Source organism: Pogona vitticeps, chromosome 4, assembly GCF_051106095.1.
Source record: "Pogona vitticeps strain Pit_001003342236 chromosome 4, PviZW2.1, whole genome shotgun sequence".
Lineage (NCBI taxonomy): Eukaryota > Metazoa > Chordata > Lepidosauria > Squamata > Agamidae > Pogona > Pogona vitticeps.
This window is the reverse complement of record NC_135786.1, coordinates 104,437,546-104,457,170: the sequence shown is the minus strand read 5'-3', so window position 1 is coordinate 104,457,170 and position 19,625 is coordinate 104,437,546. Positions and strand designations below refer to the sequence as shown.

The 19,625-nt window shown below is 40.1% G+C and overlaps 1 protein-coding gene across 5 annotated transcripts in view; it reads right to left on the bottom strand.

Moving 5' to 3' along the window:
- LOC110091706 (complement factor H) overlaps window positions 1–19,625 on the bottom strand; it is a 66,710-nt gene that overhangs the window by 31,457 nt on the left and 15,628 nt on the right. For all 5 annotated transcript variants that reach the window (XM_078392304.1, XM_078392306.1, XM_078392305.1 and 2 more), the window contains 4 exons: window positions 16,333–16,521; window positions 7,024–7,200; window positions 4,328–4,501; window positions 1,282–1,470 (listed from right to left, as the gene is read on the bottom strand). In XM_078392304.1, coding sequence (XP_078248430.1) covers window positions 1,282–1,470; window positions 4,328–4,501; window positions 7,024–7,200; window positions 16,333–16,521 — 729 coding nt within the window. The remainder of the gene's footprint in view (window positions 1–1,281; window positions 1,471–4,327; window positions 4,502–7,023; window positions 7,201–16,332; window positions 16,522–19,625) is intronic.

Below are 19,625 nucleotides of genomic sequence, written 5' to 3'. Positions count from 1 at the left end.
TGCATGAAAAGTTTATATTTCACACTGCTAGGGATGGGCCTTTCATGTTAAAATGAAAGAAAGGTACACACATGAAAGCATGCTCCACAAGGAATAAACTTAGATTTCTTCATTAATCATTTTGGTAAAGACATTCACATTGCAGTGAGATTATGAACTACTTACTGCACATATAGCTCTTCTACCTTTCAAGATTTTAAGTGTTCCAACAGTTGTATGTAGCTACTCTAGGATCATAATAAAGACTGAATGTTGGAAATCAGAAATATTTATATAACACACACAAAACTTTACTTCTGCATTCTAGTTTAAGTGACCATTTCCCACCAACGTATTTTATTATATAAAAATGGATTGACAGCTGTAGTTTGAAGTCATTGTTAAACTGCTTTTCAACAGGAACATCTGGTTAAAATAAATATATATTTAATAAAATTAATAATGTTCAGTTCATCAGATGCAATGCAGCAAGTATTGTCCAGGTAACAAATGCAGGGGGAAAGCAGCCAGGGGGTTATGATTTTTTTAATGCTCTCCTTTTGAAGAGGTGTTGAGCCCATGTCTGAATCAAAGATAATGAGGAAGACTGGGGCCTTTGAAATTGCCCATCATAATTTCCCATCCAAAAAAAGGCCAATGTGGCTTCACAAAAATCTCAGGGAGGACCTAAAAACCTAAAAAGACATGAACAGGAAGTGAAAAGAACACCAGGCCACAAAGGATAAGTACAGACAAGTAACAAGGAAATTCATGGATGACATTAGGAGGGGTGATATGATAGCACTTTTCAAATATTTGAAAGGCTGTCGAACAGCAGAGGAGCAGAATCTGTTCTCGATCATCCCAGAGTGCAAAGCATGCAACAATGGGTTCAAGTTCAAGGAAACCAGATTTCTGTTGAATATCAAGAAAAACTTCCTAACTGTTAGAGCTGTATGACAGTTGGAACCAGTTACCTTGGGAGTCAATGAGTTCTCCAGCACTGCAGGCATTTTTTAAAAACTTAGATAATCACCTTGCAGATAGCTTTGATTGTATTCCTGCATTGAGCCAGGGGTTGGAATTGAGGGGCTTGAAGGCCCCTTCCAACTTCATTCTATGATTCTATGAATTTCAGCATATTTAATAGGTTCAGCAGGCACAGAAATTATCTGCTCACAGTTTGCTCAACTAAGAAGAGATGAGTTATTTCAGACTGCATATAAACAACACAGATTTCATCAATTACTGGGTTCCTGTCTTAGGAGAAAAGACAGATAACAATGACATAAATAGACTTACTGACACACTTTGGCTCTGGCCTCCACCCTTCTGCCAGGCATTGTGTCTCTCCCTTCTTATGTCCTTCCAGAGTTGCGAAGCCACTCTGACAGCCATAGGCCACTTTCTCATTGAGGGAAAAGTGATCTTGTTGGGTCATGAAAAAGCCATTGAGCGGGGCAATATTCTCACATGTAAGTGACTGGATTTCTGACGGGAAATGGGAGAAAAACAAGCTGTTAAGAACAGGGTTAAGATCTTAGGACAGCCCTTTATATGAAGTGTTACTTTCTAATAATGACTTCAAAGTCCAATGTTATCATGATAGAAAGACAACACGTCACACAAATTTAAGACTAAAATCTCTTGTGCCACACAATTTCCATAGGCTAAACTGGTGCAAAGAGGAATCACCACAGAGATTCCCATCTGTGCCCCCAAATCAGCATGTCACATTTACTCATTTTAATTTTCACTTCCCAATTCCTTTCTTCTCTTTCTGCTTTTCTTCCCCTTCTCTCCTTCTCTTTGCCCTTCCCTCCGTTACTCACTTTTTCTTCTTTCTAACCAAAGTTGCTCAGAAAGAGAGAAAAGGGAAATTTAGATTACAGTAAGATATAGATATAATTCTATCAATGGAAACGAAGGCTGCAATTTAATTTCAGAGCTTTGAGGGAACAAAATAATAAGGAGGAGGAGGAGGAGGAGAAGACGACATTCTGGCTCTAAGGACTAACTGGGCTTTCATCGACAAATCACTTTTTCAATCCACAAATATATCTTCAGAACAGATTACCAACAAAAAGCTCCACCAAACACCATTTCAGCTATAGTACAATAGAGGCGGTGGTCATTCCACCAAAATGTTTCTAAGTTAGTCCTTGTGATCTCTCCATCAAATCCCGCCCACTGGGAGGCTTCTACTTTTTTATTGCGAGATTCAGCATGCAACAATTACAGTAGTATCCTGTGTGCATGGCTGTACCAATACTTTTTCTGGCAAGCTTTCTTGTTTAGCTTCCACCAGTGATGTTATTTGACTACATGTTCCTTTATTATTTTTTTATCACATCAAATTTAGAGAAATATTGTGGTAATTCAAAAACACATCGGAACACACACATCAGAAACACATCAGATGTCATGTAACCACAATGCATGACTGCTTAAGGAGTAAAAGATGCAAGAAAATAGGGGGACACTTTGCTGGTGTGATCACAACCAGAGTTCCAAGTGTAGAGCACATCAGAAGCCTGGCGTACATGTATACACCAAAACAAAAAAAGTCAAATTGGACTCTAGAACTGAAGAGATTATTTTACTTGGATATACTCCTGCTAGCAAAGCCTATAAAGTGATGAACTGAAAGATAGGTGAAGTCAGCGTAAGACACATTGTTCGTTTTGAAGGAAGGAAGGAAGGAAGGAAGGAAGGAAGGAAGGAAGGAAGGAAGGAAGGAACGAACGAACGAACGAACGAACGAACGAACGAACGAACGAACGAACGAACGAACAAATGAACAAACGAATGAACGAACAGAAAACCAGTGTATTACACCTCTACTAGATGAAACCATCTCAATCTCTGCACAACTTGAACCAGATGTGAATCAGGAAAGTGATGAAACACAAGCTGAGAAGTACCTCAAGAGAAGTGGGCACAGGTGGAGATGAAACACTGCAAAATGTTCCAGATCCAACCATCAGACACTCATCATGACCCAACAAAGGTGTACCCGCTTCTCACCTGTCCTACCTTGCAAAATCATTGCAAAGAAACAAGCCTGCAACCTGAAAGGAGATTGAGCAAATGCTGGCAGCTGAAACCACAAGATGGAGAAGAGTAGCAGAAGAAGATATAATTGCACAAGAACCAGGGGTGTACAATTACTGAATTACCACTAGGGAAAAGTGCCATCGGGTGTACGTGGTGTTCAAGTTGAAACCAGGAGCGAATGGAGATGACTAGTAGCAAAAGGTTTTCTACAAGAATATGGAGAAGACTTTGATTAAACTTTTGCTCCTGTTGTTAAGCACAGTACAATAAGAATGCTCCTGAGTGTGGCAGCATCCAGGAAGATACAAGGCAAGCACCTAGATGTCAAAACAGCATTTCTGCATAATGAGATTACATAGGAACAGTACATGGGACAACCACTGGCCTTCAACAACAAGAAATATCCTGACTTTGTTTGCAAACTAAAGGAAGAACTATATGGACTGAAGCAACCTGCTTGTACCTGGAATGAGAAACAAAGAAGGTGTTACTGCAACAAGGCTTTAAACAAGGCAATGCAAATCAGTGTTTCTTTACCAGAAGAAGAAACCGATATTTAACCTGTATTTTCTCATATATAGATGACTTATAGCTACTCAGAACAGGAATACAGAGAGATAATAAACCATCTTAGCAAAGAAACAGAAGTTAAAGGGTTAGAGGAAGTAGCATGCTACTTAGGCATTAAAACTGAAAGAGAAGCAGATGGATCTTATTCAATGTATTCGCGAAGGCTTTCACAGAGTGCTATCGTATGAAGATGCCGGCCACAGAGACTGGCAAAATGTTAGGAAGAACAACCTAACGTAAATAAAATAAAATAAACAACCTTCAGAACACGGCCAAAGAGCCCGAAAAACCCACAACAACCATTGGATCTTACTCACTTAATCAGAAACAGAAAATAGTTCAGCTACTAGAAACATCAGATCTCCAAGATACTCATAGTGTGACACCTATGTAGACAGATTTTTTTAAAAAAAGGAGAAAAAATGAACCCCTACCGAATAACAGTCACTCCAAAACGGCAGTAGGTAAACTGTTATATCTTACAATTACTATCAGTAATTGGACAGCTGTAAAAAGAGTTGCTAAGTATTTGAAAGGGATCACGAAATTTAAGTTAACCCTCTCCTATTTACCTGGAGACACTATATAAAAAACTATAATTAACCCATTAACTAGAACATTGGCTTATAAGACATTGTAAAAAAGAAATCTGACAGGCAACATTAAGAGTATCATGTACACTGCTAACTTAAACTTCTTGCATAGTCTATGGAATGTTTACCTTTACAGATGGGAGGCTGGGGAAACCACCCAAAGTGGTAACACTGGGCAGAGTCAGGCCCAACTCTCGTGTACCCTCTCAGACAGGAAAACCGCACCACATCTCCATTCACATGTTTGCCTTTTATTTCCTCCACTCTTCCATTCTCCAGAACAGGGGCTTCACATTCAATGGCTAAAGAAAGTGTTGATTAAATGTGTTAAATATAATGAAATGTGTTCAAGATCAAAAGGTCCAAAATCCATCTGCTGAGCCACATTTTTGCAAAAGTTCCTGAATCTTATTCTACAGCCATGTGTACTCAAGTCCCTAAGTCTCTTTTCATGGTTAGAAATGCATTTTCACATTGGTTAAATTAACACGTTTAGCCTTATCACTGTGCTCTTCCTTCAGGATATCTGCCATTTGTGTTGTGTTTTTTTCCTGTTCTGTTAAATACCATTGAAAGCTGCCCAAGCCAAAGACCCTGCTTCCAGGTTGACCTCTGTGAGCTAAGTCAGGAAGGCTGCTAAGCCAAATGTGGGGGGTAGGCCTGCAGAATCCCTAAACTGTATCAAATGCAAACACTCTGAACTGGCACAGTACCTGACTAAGCCTGAAAAAAGAGAGGGATTTCCTCTAAACCACAGGAACCTACCTCCCTGACCCTGATCCTCTGGTGCTGCCCATGAGGGCAGAACTGAGGGTGGCAAACAGCACCTTGCTCAACCATCCAGGTCTTGGTTTCGAATATCTGATTAGAAATGGTATCCATTGCTTCAGAAAATGACCCTGAACATGCTGACTTCCCAGCATAAATAGGAGATTTTGTTTCACAAAACCCTTTTCTAAAACTTATTTGGAAGGAAAAATATCTTAATTTTACACAGGTTACAACTTGAAAAATTTAGGTTTTTTAGCTATAAATCCCATACTCCCTTCGTAATGATTTGGATTATTATCCTGAAAAGTAACTTTTCTATGACCTGTACGAAAATAGTAGAGAAGGTGAATTAAATAAATAATAATACCAACTAACAATGTTAATTATTCTTTGAGTGGCTATTTGCAAGGAGCCCTCACAGCTCCTGCCTAGTTGGAGTTGCAAGGTGCAAGTGGATTATCACACTTTCCAAGGAGGCTACTGCTCAGGTTAACTAACCAATAAACCAGGCGGAAAAGAGATGACATACATGCACCACAGAGCAAAGGAACACTAGTTGGTGGGAATGCACAGATGACCACTCTGGAATGTGGGAGTATCTCACCCCAAAATTCTAGAGTATGCCCCTCCCCCAGTCACAAGCTGCCACTGTCCTGAGAGCAGTGGTTATAGATAAGCAACCTCTCTCATTTCGTTGTGGTCTATGAATCAGACATATACCATATTTTTCCATGTACAGTGGTGCCTCGCTTAACGGGCACTCCATTTAGCGATGAAACTGCATAGCGATTAAGTTTTTGTGATCGCAAAAGCAATCGCATTGTGATGTTTCCTATAGGGAAAAATCACTTTGCGATGATTGGTTCGCTGTTTCGCTTACCAATTATCGCATAGTGATGATTTTCCAACAGCTGATTGGCAGTTCCAAAATGGCTGCCAGGTAAAAAAATGGCCACCCGCTGTGTTTAGGGACGGATTCGTCGCTTACCGGGCAGTGAAAATGGCCACCGTATGGAGGATCTTCGCTTAAATTTGAGTTTTTAGCCCATAGGAACACATCAAAAAGGTTTTAATGCATTTCTATGGGCTTTTTAAAATTGCATAGCGACGAAATTGCTTTGCAGTGATTTTTGCTGCACGGATTAACGTCGCTATGCGAGGCACCAATGTATAAGACTATACTTATGTCTAAAATCTTTAGACTAAAAATTGAGGGTCATCTTATACACAGAAGTAAGTTGAGGAGAGAAAAAAGTTGAGAGGAAAGTAGGGATCAAAGTGATCCTGCAGGGCCTTGATCCCTGCTTTCCCCTCCACTTGCTAAACCTTAGCAAAATGAAAGCAGGGATCAAAGCGCTGCAGGATGGCTTTGATCCTTGCTTTCCCCTCTGCTTACTAAGTCCCATGGGACTTAGCAAGTGTAGGGGAAAGAATCAATCCCATGGCTGTATAAGGGGGAAAGGGATCAAAACGATCATGCAGTCGTGGGATTGCTTTGCTCCCTTTCCCCTCCTTTTGCTAAGCCCTGCGGGGCTTAGCATGAAGGGAGAAAGCAGGGATCAAAGCAATCCTGCAGAGCTTTGATCCCTTTCCCCCTACACTTGCTAAGCCTCACTTAGATTTCTTAATTTTGGGTTAGAAAAGTGGGGGTGTCTTATACATTGAAAAATACGGTAGGTAGAATGCCACTTTACTTATTGACAGCTTCATCATAATATGACAGAGGACAACATTATTCTGCTTAATATAATACTTGCCCATGAATGAGCAGACAGCCCGCTGATAGAATTAGGTTTTGGGTACAAAACAGCTCCATATATTTTAGCCAAGACCAATATTAGAAATTACTGGAAGTAGATCTTGCAGAAAAATAAGTGTATGGCTGGTTATGTCGCAGCATATTATGCTAAAAGGTGTTTCTAGAATATTCAAAAGTGCTGGTTCTAGAAGATGAATCAGAATTATTAGCCTGCAAATGTAACTTCATGGGAATCGTTGGGGAGACCCTATTGATGTAGGGGACAATTAACAAAAATGAGACTGATTCACTTACGCAGACAGGCAGGGCTTGGGTCCCATCCATTCTCTGTGCATTGTGTGTGGCCATCTATAGTCTTTTTAATGGTTTCAAAACCCTCTTTACATTCATAGCGAAGTGTTTCCTTGAAAAATGAAATGGCTTTGGTTGTGTTAAAGACAACATTCTCTTCAGCTGGCTTTGTGCAAATCTCTGAGGAAACAATAGACTATGTAAATAGGAACAGAACATGGAGAAGCTGTATTATCTTTACCAAAACAAGACCGGGAGCGGATTATGGTACTGAACATGAACTTTTAATCTCTAACATTAGAGAAAGCTGGAAAAAAAAACACTAAAAGAATTATAGTTCCAAAATATAATACAAACAGCATTCCTGATGACTTTAAAATGCACATAAGGAACATATTTTTATTGTTAAATTCAATTGACTGTGAACCAGAAGAACTGTGGATTGAAACCAGAGATATTATTTGGGAAGAATGCAAAAAAAAACAAAAACCAACAACCACAAACTATCCTGTACTATAAAGAAAAACCTAGATGAACGATGGAACAAACACTAAAAACTGTAAAGGACAGATGAGAAGCAAAAGTAAACGGTAACAGAAATAAGGTCAGAACACTGTCAGATCCTGATTTGGACAACTGACTCCACTAGGAGTCCTATAAGATTTACAGACCTCCAAGATAAAGAGAACAATTCTATGATTTGTCATAGCTGACATTACTCCCTTAAAAGATTAATACCAGAATGAAACCAAATAATCAGTTGTTTGTAAACTCATCTAGGTATCTCATTATAAGTGTTCTCATTGTTGCAATAATCCCAGGCCGCTCCAGAAGTTGATATTTCTTTGCAAGTTCTATTTATTTGCAGAATTTCTAGGTTCCATATTTAAAACCAGAAAAGACCAAATTATCAAAGACAGTTGGATATATTTTTCTTACAGTAACGAAGAAGAAACTATAGGCACATATACTTAATCCCAAAGGTCATACAGACATGTAAAACAGTAAGCTTTTATCTATTCCCATAGCTAGCTGCAGATTGCTGCTTCTTCTCATTTTTTTCAAAAAGCAGGTAGTTGTGGTTCTTGAGCGATGTGCTCGGTGAGATGATACCTGGGAGATGATCTCATCCTTTTGGACATGCTCCATAAACAAGATAGAAATCTGTTTTTATATACTCAGTGTGTCTTAAACAAAATAATTGGCTTTCCTGTGGGAAAGCAATATCACCTTCTCCAGACAGTTGTGGGTTGAATCAGCTAACTGCCGAGATATCTTACAGCTGGGAAAATCCCCCATTTTGGAGTACTTCCTTAACAACATATATTGGGCAGTACAATACCTTTTGAATGCCAACTTCCTGTATTTTAAATTTTATTTATTTATTTATTTATTTATTTATTTATTTATTTATTTATTTATTTATTTATTTATTCGATTTATATCCCACCCCCTAGACAGTGTCTACTCGGGGCGGCTTACAAAATCATAAAATATCATTAAATGACAATAAAACATCACAATCGAAATAAAAGACATTCATAATCATAAAAACATTTAAACAACAATACAGTATGATCAAGATGGGGAATGAAAGAATAGAAAGATAGAATTCAAGAATTGACAGGACGGAAGGCCTGCCTGAAGAGCGAAGTTTTTACATGGCTCTTAAAAACACCCAGCGAGGGAGCCAGGCGGATCTCTGATGGAAGGCTGTTCCATAGTTGAGGGGCCACTGCCGAGAGGTCCTGATTTCTTGTTCTTTCTTTCTGGGCCTCTCTTGGTGTTAGGCCCCTCAACTGAACCTCCTGGCTATGCCGAATAATTCGGGTAGACTTATATTTTTAGGGCAATACTTTTGCACCACATTCCAATTATATATTTTTCCTGCCACATATTTGTATTAAAATCCAACAATACTGAATGCAGTTTTTCAGCAACTGTGATGTACAGGCAAAAAATTATTACAACAACCAGTGCAAAGTAATAGAGGAGAACAACAATAAGAGAAATAAAAGAGATCTCTTCCAGAAGATCCATGAAATCAAAGGTGAAATTAAGCCTAAACTAGGAACACTGAATGAGCAACAGGGAAGCACACAAGCTGGCTAGGACAAAATAAAGAGATGATGGAAACAGTATACTGAAGACCTATACAGAAGAGATAAAAGGATGATAGATTATTTTGAAAAAGAATCCTATGATAAAGAATGTGCAGTTCTTGAAAGTGAGGTGAAAGCTGCTTTGAAAGCACTAAGAAGAAATAAATAATCAGATGTAGATAACATATGGACAGAACTGTTCAGGCCACAGAGACTGAAGATGTCAAAATCCTAACAAAAACACGCCTTTTTAGATTAGGCATCCTTGAGTCTCGAGAGACTATGGTAATGTGCTCTGAATAGAGGTCTTGGAACGGCATCTAGTGTGGCTGAGAAGGCCAATTCGAGATTGACAATCCCTTCCACACTGAAGACAAATACAACCTCTCCCCTGTTCAGCTCCCTGATTTTGCTGGTTTCAGGACTGCCTCTTTGCCTCGGCCTGCTGGACAAGTGTCTCTTCAAAATGGGAGGGCCATGATGCACTGCCTACCTCCAGGTTGAATGCTCAGATGTCAAGGTTTCCCATCTGTTGAGGTCTATTCCTAAGGCCTTCAGATCCCACTTGCAGATATCCTTGTATCACAGCTATGGTCTCCCTCTGGGGCAATTTCCCTCCACTAATTCTCCATACAGGAGATCTTTTGGAATCCAACCGTCAGCCATTCTCACGACATGCCCAAGCCAACGTAGACGTCACTGTTTCAGTAATGTATACATCCTAAAAATTCCAGCTTGTTCTAGGACTACTTTATGTGGAACTTTATCCTGCCAGTTGAGACCAAAAATGCATCGGAGACAATGCATATGGAACATGTTCAGCTTCCTCTCCTGCCATGCATGAAGGGTCCAGGACTCACTGCAGTACAGGAGTGTGCTCAGAACACAGGCTCTATAGACCTGGATCTTGGTACAGTATATGCTTCTTATTAAGCCATACTCTCTTTGTGATTCTAGAGAACATGGTAGCTGCTTTGCCAATGCATTTATCCAACTCGACATCTAGGGAGAGGGCGTCAGAGATCGTTGAGCCAAGGTACACAAAGTCATGAACAATCTCCAATTCTTGTGTGGAGATGGTAATAGAGGGAGGTGAGTCCATGCCCTGGCCCATGACTTGTATTTTCTTCAGGATGATTGTGAATCCAAAGTCTTGGTAGGCCTTGCTAAAAGGATTCATGAGTTGCTGGAGGTCTTCAGCAGAGTGGGTAACAACAGCTGCATCATCCGTGAAGAAGAAGTCCCACATGCATTTCAGATGGACTTTGGTCTTCGCTCTCTATCTAGAGAGATTAAAGAGCTTTCCATCTGATTTAGTACGGAGATAGACACCTTCTGTTGCAGTTTCCAAAGGTGTGCTTCAGCATGACAGCGAAAAAGATCCCAAACAGTGTCAGCGTGAGGATACAGCCCTGTTTCTTTTTTTTTTTTAATTATATAAAATCCATCCATGTTGATTTAACATCGTGCCACCTGGGTACAGCTTATAATCATTTGTTAAAACAACTACCATACACATTACGCTCCTAATCTATAAAATGTCCTTCTAATCATTGATAGAACAAGACCCATGTTTGATAATATTTTGTATCTTCTTTTCCTTTGATTTTCAGTGTTAGTCTATCCATTTTGGCGCAGTCCAATATCTTTTTAATTATTTCTTGATCTGTAGGTGTTCCTTCCTTTTTCCACTACTGTGCAGTTGTGTTCAAAATTATTCAACCCCCAATGCTGTAAAGGGGTTTAGGGACTATAGTGTACATTTGGAATTGTATTCAGAATGAAATCCTACAAGGACATTTTAAAGAACCAAATGCAACTAAAATAACATCAATTGTTTATGTAACACAGTAGTAAATGTTTCTTTTGTGGTTTCTTCATTGCCACAATTATTCAACCCCTTAAAGACTACCACTCTGAAGAAGAGAGGTTCATTCAGGTGTTTTCGAACAGGTATTGAAAACACCTGTGGATGTCACCGAGCACCAATCAAGCATAATAAGCACCAATTAGGCAGCTTTAAAAGGACTGTGATACTCAGCTCCTTCTAGACATTTACTGGTGTGGTTACAAACATGGTGAAGTCAAGAGAATGGTCCAGGAAGACAAGAGAAGAGGTGATTTGTCTTCACAGGAAGGGCAATGGCTATAAGAAGATTGCAAAGAAGTTAAACATACCAAGAGACACCATAGGAAGCATCATTCGCAAATTCAAGGCAAAGGGCACTGTTGAAATGCTACCTGGTCGTGGAAGAAAGAAGATGCTGACTTCGACTGCTGTGCGCTACCTGAAGCGTAGAGTGGTGAAAAGTCCCCGTGTGACTGCTGAGGAACTGAAAAAAGATTTGTCAGATGTGGGTATAGAAGTTTCAGCTCAGACAATAAGGCGCACACTGCGTAATGAAGGTCTCCATGCCAGAACCCCCAGGTGCACCCCCTTGCTGTCTCCCAAGAATAAGAAGAGTCGACTGCAGTATGCCAAAAGTCATGTGGGCAAACCACAAAAGTTGTGGGATAGTGTTCTGTGGACTGATGAAACAAAATTAGAACTGTTTGGGCCCATGGATCAACGCTATGTTTGGAGGAGGAAGAACAAGGCATATGACGAAAAGAACACCTTGCCTACTGTGAAGCATGGCGGAGGGTCAATAATGCTTTGGGGCTGTTTTGCTTCTGCAGGTACAGGGAAGCTTCAGCGTGTACAAGGTACCATGAATTCTCTTCAGTACCAGGAGATATTGGATGAAAATGTGATGCAGTCCGTCACACACCTGAGGCTTGGGAGACGTTGGACCTTTCAACAGGACAATGATCCCAAGCATACCTCCAAGTCCACTAGAGCATGGTTGCAGAGGAAAGGCTGGAACATTTTGGAGTGGCCATCGCAATCACCAGACTTAAATCCGATTGAGAACCTCTGGTGGGACTTAAAGAAAGCAGTTGCAGTGCGCAAGCCTAAGAATTTGACTGAACTGGAGGCTTTTGCCCATGAAGAATGGGCGAAGATACCCGTAGATCGCTGCAAGACACTTGTGTCAAGCTATGCTTCACGTTTAAAAGCTGTTATAACTGTAAAAGGATGTTGTACTAAGTACTAAGATTGAATGTCACTTGGGGGTTGAATAAAAACTAATAATGATGTGAGCACAGAAAAGACATTTGTGGTTATTTCATTATAAACTTAAGGTTATATTTCTCTGACCTACAAGTGCCTCTTTCATGTAAATGTAAGCAAGATGACTGAATGATCAAAATCAATGTCAAAATGGCCAAAACATTCAATTTCAGTGGGGGTTGTATATAATCCTCGTGGCTGTTAAAATATTAAATACAGCCCTGTTTCTCTATGCTTCAGATGTCAAAGTGATCTGATGTTGAGCCATCAGTAACTGCAGTGCCCTTCATTAAAGGATCTGATGATGTTAAGGAGTCAAGGTGGACATCCAATCTTGGTAAGGATTTTAAAAAGGCTGTCCATGCTAACCAAATCAAAAGCCTTTGTGGGATCTATGAAGGCCACAAAGAGTGGCTGTTGTTGTTCCCTACATCTTTTCCTGCAACTGTCTGAGGGAGAATACCATGTCAGTGGTGGATCTATTAGGTCAAAATGCACACTGTGATTCTGGATAGACTCTGTCTGCAAGCACCTGGAGTCTCTTCAGCACAACACGGACAAGCAGCTTCCCTACAACTCTGAGAAGAGAGATGCCACAGTAGTTATTGCAGTCACACTGTCTCCTTTGTTTTTATACAATGTGACGATGTTTGCATCCTTCATGTCCTGTGGTATTCCACCTTCCCTCCAACAAAGACAATAGATTTCATACAGCTCTGTGGTGATGATCTTTACAGCACATCAGCAGAGATGTTATCCTTCCCAGGTGCCTTGCCGGAGGCAAGGGAATCCAAGGCCATTTTTATTTCTGCTAAAGTTGTTTCACTGTCCAACTCTTGTAAGACAGGCAGGCACTCAATGTTATTTAGTGCCTTTGCAGTTACTACATTCTCTCTCCACCCAGTATTACATCTGCTGTGCTCGGTCATGGATGATAGCAGACTTCAAGGGAGCAGATTTCTTCTGTATTGGACCTAAAGCCTGCTTGATATCATCATACATTCCCCTGATGTTACCTGTGTCCACTGCTATCTGTATCTGAGAACAGATCTGAAGCCAATATTCATTGGAACATCTCCTAGCAGTCTGTTGGACTTTCTTATGAGCAAGTCAAAGAGCCTGCAAGTTGTACTCGCTAGGACAGGCTTTGTATGGTGCTAGAGCTCTCCTCTTATCCTCGATGGCTGGCATCAACTCCTCCAAATGTCCTTCAAACCAGTCTGCTGTATTTTTAGTCTTCTTGCCAAATGTGGACAAGGCAGTGTTATAAACAGTGTTCTTGAAATGTTCCCATTATTCAGGTGCATTTGCATCAGCCAGGCCTTAAAGGGTTTCCTCAAGTGCTTGGGCAAATTCCTCCACTTTTCTTTGATCGCGAGTCTTGCTGATGTCAATACATGGTTTTCCTTCCTTTTTCATGTGATACAATCTCTTTGCTAGCAGTTCTACTGTACTACACACAAGAGAGTGATCAGTATCACAATCAGCACTTTGGTAACAACGTGTGATCATAATGCTAGGAAGGCTAGAACTTCTAGTGAGAATCAAATCTAGCTGATGCCAATTCTTGGATCTTGGATGTCTCCAGGAAACTCTGTGTTGAAGCTTCGTATTAAAGAACGTGTTGCTGACACAAAGACCATAATAACAGCAAAACCCCAGCAAGTGTTGGCCATTTTCATTCATCTTCCCAATGCCAAAATGGCCTAGACAAGTGGGTCAAGAATTGTGATCCGCACCTACTCTAGCATTAAAGTCTCTGAGAATGAACAGTGGTTCTCTCCCGAGGATATTTTGATAGAAGCTGCCAGATTGTCACAGAATTTGTCTTTGACTTCTGTTGTGGACAACAGTGTTGGTGCATATGCTCCGATGAGGGTGACCGGTCCCGCTGATGAGTGGAGCTGCAGAGACAGGATTCTTTCCCTTCCCACTGTAGGTGGAAAAATGGATCTCAGCAGAGTATTTCTGACTGCAAAGCCGACACCATGTTCCCTGGTTTCATTCAATGGTTTTCCCTGCCAGAAGAATGAGAATTTTTTTTCTTTGACAGATCCCATGTCTGGCAATCTTGTCTCTTGCAGGGCAACAATGTCCATCTGCAGTCTACTGTACTCAGTTTGTCGATGACAGCTATCTTGCGCACATCGTCTATTTCCTGCAGGTCATCAGAAAAGCCAGGGGTCATTGTCTGAACATTCCAGGTGCCCAACTTTAGGGCAGAAGTTTTCTTATGATTGTTGCATGGTGCAGGGTTATCAATCTGCCTGTCGACTTTCACCCTAAGCCCCACACACCGTGAGGTTAACAGACCATGGCAAGGTAGCACCTTACTGGCTGGGGATTGCCCAGCTTAAGGTGGGTGGTAGCTACCTAGTGAGGTGCAATGACCTCTCCCACCATCGGAAGTAGCCCCTGGTGTCATGCTCCCACCATCGGAAGTAGCCCCTGGTGTCATGCTCTACGCCAAACTGTTAACTGCTACTTCCCATGTTGTTTTGATGCTGTATGCAAAGCTGAAGTGTCATTTCCAGAGCAGGAAGCCTAAGTAAAATAATATGGAGGATAGGCTGTTACCCAAGCAGCAAATCCCCCTCCACATCACTGAAATAGTCCAATGGAAAGGCAAGAGCCAATATAACTGGTTCCAGCGACATCGCAGCAGTTGCCTGAACGATACAATTGCCTCCGACTCTGGATTTTGCTTCAAGGTTAATTCCTGAAGCCTCTTCCATCAGTGGATATAGCCACAAGAGAGTGGTTTGAAATCAGAGTTTTCCTTCTCGTAGATGGGCTGCCTTCCAAGGCTGACAACCCCCACCTAACCGGCCTGCTCCCTAAGAGTGCAGAGATTAGAACAGAAGCCTCCAGCTGCTGGAGCTTGTCTTCCAAGAGGACCAACAACTAACACTTACAACATTTCTACCCAGGCACATCACTGGCAAGAAAAGAAACATACCACAGGTTTTACAAGTTGAACAGATCCTGCACTCTCCATCTCAACTGATTAGTCAGTGAATTAAAAATTTAAAAAGGATGGAATGCGATCCTACCTCTAAAACCTTCCTCCCCCCCCCCCAGTGTATGTAATACTATTTGGCTTTCCTATTTACCAAATTAGAGTAAAAAATAGAATCAGAGAATTCTGCCAGCCCGCATTTGAAGCCAAAACCCCACCCCCCTCAGACCATGCAGTCAAGGAGAACAATGGTCAGCCTAGAAGAAAATCCCTCACCAAATAAAATGTCCTCCAAAACACAGTTCACCTCCTGCCTCAGCTCCTCTTCAGGAAAAGGAGAACACGCCTACAAATATGGAAAACAAAACAATGACCCACAGACTGGAAAAGTTTAATATACATTCCAATCAACAAGAAAGGAGATGCCGAGGAGTGCAGAAACTACAGGACCACTGCTTTAATTTCCCATGCAAGCAAAATGATATACAAGTTGCTGTAACAAAGACTTATTTATTTATTTATTTATTTATTTATTTATTTATTTATTTATTTATTTATTTATTTATTTATTTATTTAATTTATACCCCGCCCCTCTAGACAATGTCTACTCGGGGCGGCTTACAACATAAAATGTACAATATAAAATATAGATAATCATAAAATACAATTAAAATATTAATACAATTGGATTAAAAGTTAGCAGAGTGAAATATGAAGGGAGAAAGAAAAAATAAAAAACTTAGCTGACTGGAGGGAAGGCCTGCTTAAATAGCCAAGTTTTTAACTGTGTTTGATGTTTAAACCGGATTTCAAAATGAAAGAGGCACTTGAAGTCATATTACAAGTATCATCTGACTATTAGAGTGCAGCAAAGAATTTCAGAAGCAGATCAGTCTATACTTTATAGACTACAGCAAAGCCTTTGAATGTGTGGATCATGAGATGCTATGGGTTGTTCTGAAAGAAATAGGGGCTATTATTATTTATAATAAATAAATAAATAAATAAATAAATAAATAAATAAATAAATAAATAAATAAATAAATAAATAAATAAATAAATAAAGGTATAGCAAATAAGGGGATGTATACTCAGGTTGGGTATCATCAGATAGGAAAACATAAGTCAAGCCTACCTGTCAAATTGATACATCTGGGTGGTGGTGACCAGCCAGCTTTTGTGCATGTGGCTGTTGCACTCTCATATGCAGAGAGATATCCTTTGTCACAAGAATAGGAGATTCTGTTACCCTCGATGAAGGGTCGGGTCCAATAATTATAAATGAATTTGCCATTTCTAATAGGATACCTCTGTTCACATATTTCTTTAAAAAAAGTAAAAAAAATGATAGATACATCAGTTATGAAAACACATGACAGTGATACTGTGCTCATTCTCATAATAGATATATAAGTTTAACATTTTCATACAGGCATTTTGTGAATACATTTTCCCCCTTTTCTTTTAATTAAGGTTACAACACATATGGATTTGCCCAAACTACTTCTGGATCATGCTGCTAAAGGAAGCAAAGAAAAGATTTTGGTGTGATGTTATGTGGATCAAAATCCAGTTCTTCAGATCTAGTTCACACTGTCTCTTGATCCAGAGGCATTTGGGGGAAATCGAGAAAATGAGCAGCTGTAACCTCAGCTAGAGCATCCTTCCACAGAATGTCAGTTTCCCTGTCCAGAAAAGGAAAGGAAAAAGACAAGACTATAGACTGCTGTTGAGAAAGGCATCAGACTGGCATGTGTGTCATCCTGGAGGTTTTACTTTGTATGGTCTCAGAGCACATTCATGAATTCATATGCCTTTTGAGAATACTCCCCTGTAAGGCACCTCTGAAGCATGGCAGTTATGTGACTCAACATAGAATGCACTCACCAGATCACTCACAGCTATTGAATGTTACTGGATGCTTTAAGAATCTAAATATATGCAAAGATAGCATTTGAGAATAGCAGCTATTATGGTAGATCAGCATAAATAGCAAGCTACTTGCAAGTGACTAGATGCTAAAACACATGTGCTTCAGAAGTATTATGAAGTATTAAACTCAAAGGAAGCCATCTTTCCAGACAGGGATCCATAATCCAGACTGCTACCATATTGTACTCTCAAAGGCTTTTATGCCCGGGATCCGATGGTTGTTGTAGGTTTTTCGGGGTGTCTGGCCATGTTCTTGAGGTTTTTCTTCCTAATGTTTCGCCAGTCTCTGTGGCCAGCATATTCAGAGGAGAGGAGTCAGTGAACCCTATGCTCAAGAGGGTTAAGGCAGTGCTGGAAAATAATGGTGGCCACACAAAATATTGACACTTTGGGCCCAATTTGGACATTGTCACTTAGGAGTGTAATCACTTTTCTTGCCAGCGGTTTAGACATTAATGGCTGTGTCTTGTGTTATTTTGAGGGGACAGCACATTTACACTCTTAGACAAGCTGTATACTCACTGCTTTACATTGGAGCCAAGTGTCATTTCTTCAGTGTTGTCACATGAAAAGATATACTAATATTTTTGCAATGTGAGGGGGTGTACTCACTTCTGTGATATACTGTAAATTGATTTTTATGCTTCTCGGAAATTGGGTTAATTAAGAATGAATTTACAAATGTTTTAACATCTTCTCTCATACTCCTTTTGTTTCATACAATTTTTAAAATAATATTCCCTAAAAGTTGCTAATATTTGCTGGTGTGCAGTTGCAAATCTTCCTTCTTTAGTTTTAATTTTAACAATTGTGTTTTTAGTAGTTTTACTTTTTATAGGTTTGGATAACAATCTGGAGTTATTATCTCCATATTCATAATAATTCCTCTTCAAGTAGTTCATAGCTATCTGAGTTCTATTTATACAGTATCTAATGCTTCTAGTTCTAACATAACTCTTGTTAACTCTATAAGTCTCTTATTTGAACCTGATTTCTCATATTCCTCTGAGAGTTTTTTATTATTTCTTCTAACTGCCTTTGCAGCTTTTCTCGCCTGTTTTAAATATTGCTCCCTCCATTATGAAATTTCCTCTTAAGTAACATTTTACACTGTCCCATAATATTGTTGGCTTTATTTCTTCTTTATCATTTATTTTATAAAACAGCTTAATATCTTTTTCATTTTTTTCCAATAATTCATGGGTTACTGAGCATGTTAGATCTTAGCCTCTAAATCTTTGGTTTATTTTTTAAAGTATTGCTACTCTATAGTACTTTGATTGGGGCATGATTTGAAGATATGAGTGGGGCAAACTCTATTTTATAAAATTGTGGCTCTAGTATCTATTCTTGAATATGTAGTATATTTTTTTGAAAAGTGTAATCTCTCTCTTTTGGGTTTGAATCTATCCACCGTCAACTAAAGCCTCTCTTTTCAATAGTTTTCCAATTTTTACTCCTTCCCTTAATATCTGCCTAGTATTTGATGCTGTGTCCCTTTTTCTATTTAAAATACAATTTGTAAGGTAAAGGTTCCTCTTGACAATTTTTGTCCAGTCGTGTTCGACTCTAGGGGGTGGTGCTCATCCCTGTTTCCAAGCCATAGAGCCAGCGTTTTGTCCGAAGACAATCTTCCGTGATCACATGGCCAGTGCAACTTAGACACGGGACACTGTTACCTTCCCACCAAGGTGGTCCCTATTTATCTACTTGCATTTACATGCTTTCGAACCGCTAGGTTGGCGGGAGCTGGGACAAGCGAGGTTCTACATACTGCTTGTCCAGCATTAGGGGCAGAGTAGGACGCTGAGCACCACCCCCTAGAGTCAGACACGACTGGACTAGATGTCAAGGGGAACTTTTACCTTTACCTAGGACACAATAGTCATCAATCTATCTTCTAGTTTTCCCCTCACAAGTATGCATCTACCCTCTGGATCACTCAGTTGATCTACTACCTCAAATTTAGATTTCTTCATAAAAAATATAGCTACTCCTCTTGATTTACTTGTTCTCTTTGTAGTATATTGATCTGGATGTTGGATGTTTGATAATATCTGTTTTGATGTGTTCCTGTAGTAGTACCACATCCGCTCCCAAACTATGGATAGTTTCAAACTACAGTGGTGCCTCGCTTAGCGAGTGCTTCGCTATGCGATGAATTCGCATAGCGAGGGGGTCCGGGCCATCGCTGGAGCGTTCGCTCAGCGATGGCCCCTATAGCGTTTTTTCGCTTTGCGATGATCGCTAAGCAATTCGCTTAGCGATTTTCGCAGAACGAAGCGGGGAGAACAGCTGATCGGCGGTTCCAAAATGGCCGCCGGAAGGTCCGCGCCGCATTTTCGCGCCCTGCCCTCACTTACCGAGGGCGCAAAAATGGCGGCGCTATGGAAAAACATTGCTTAACAGTGAGTTTTAAAGCCATAGGAACGCATTGAACGAAGTTCAATGCGTTTCTATGGCTTTTTTATTCCCGTTTAGCGATGTTTTCGCATA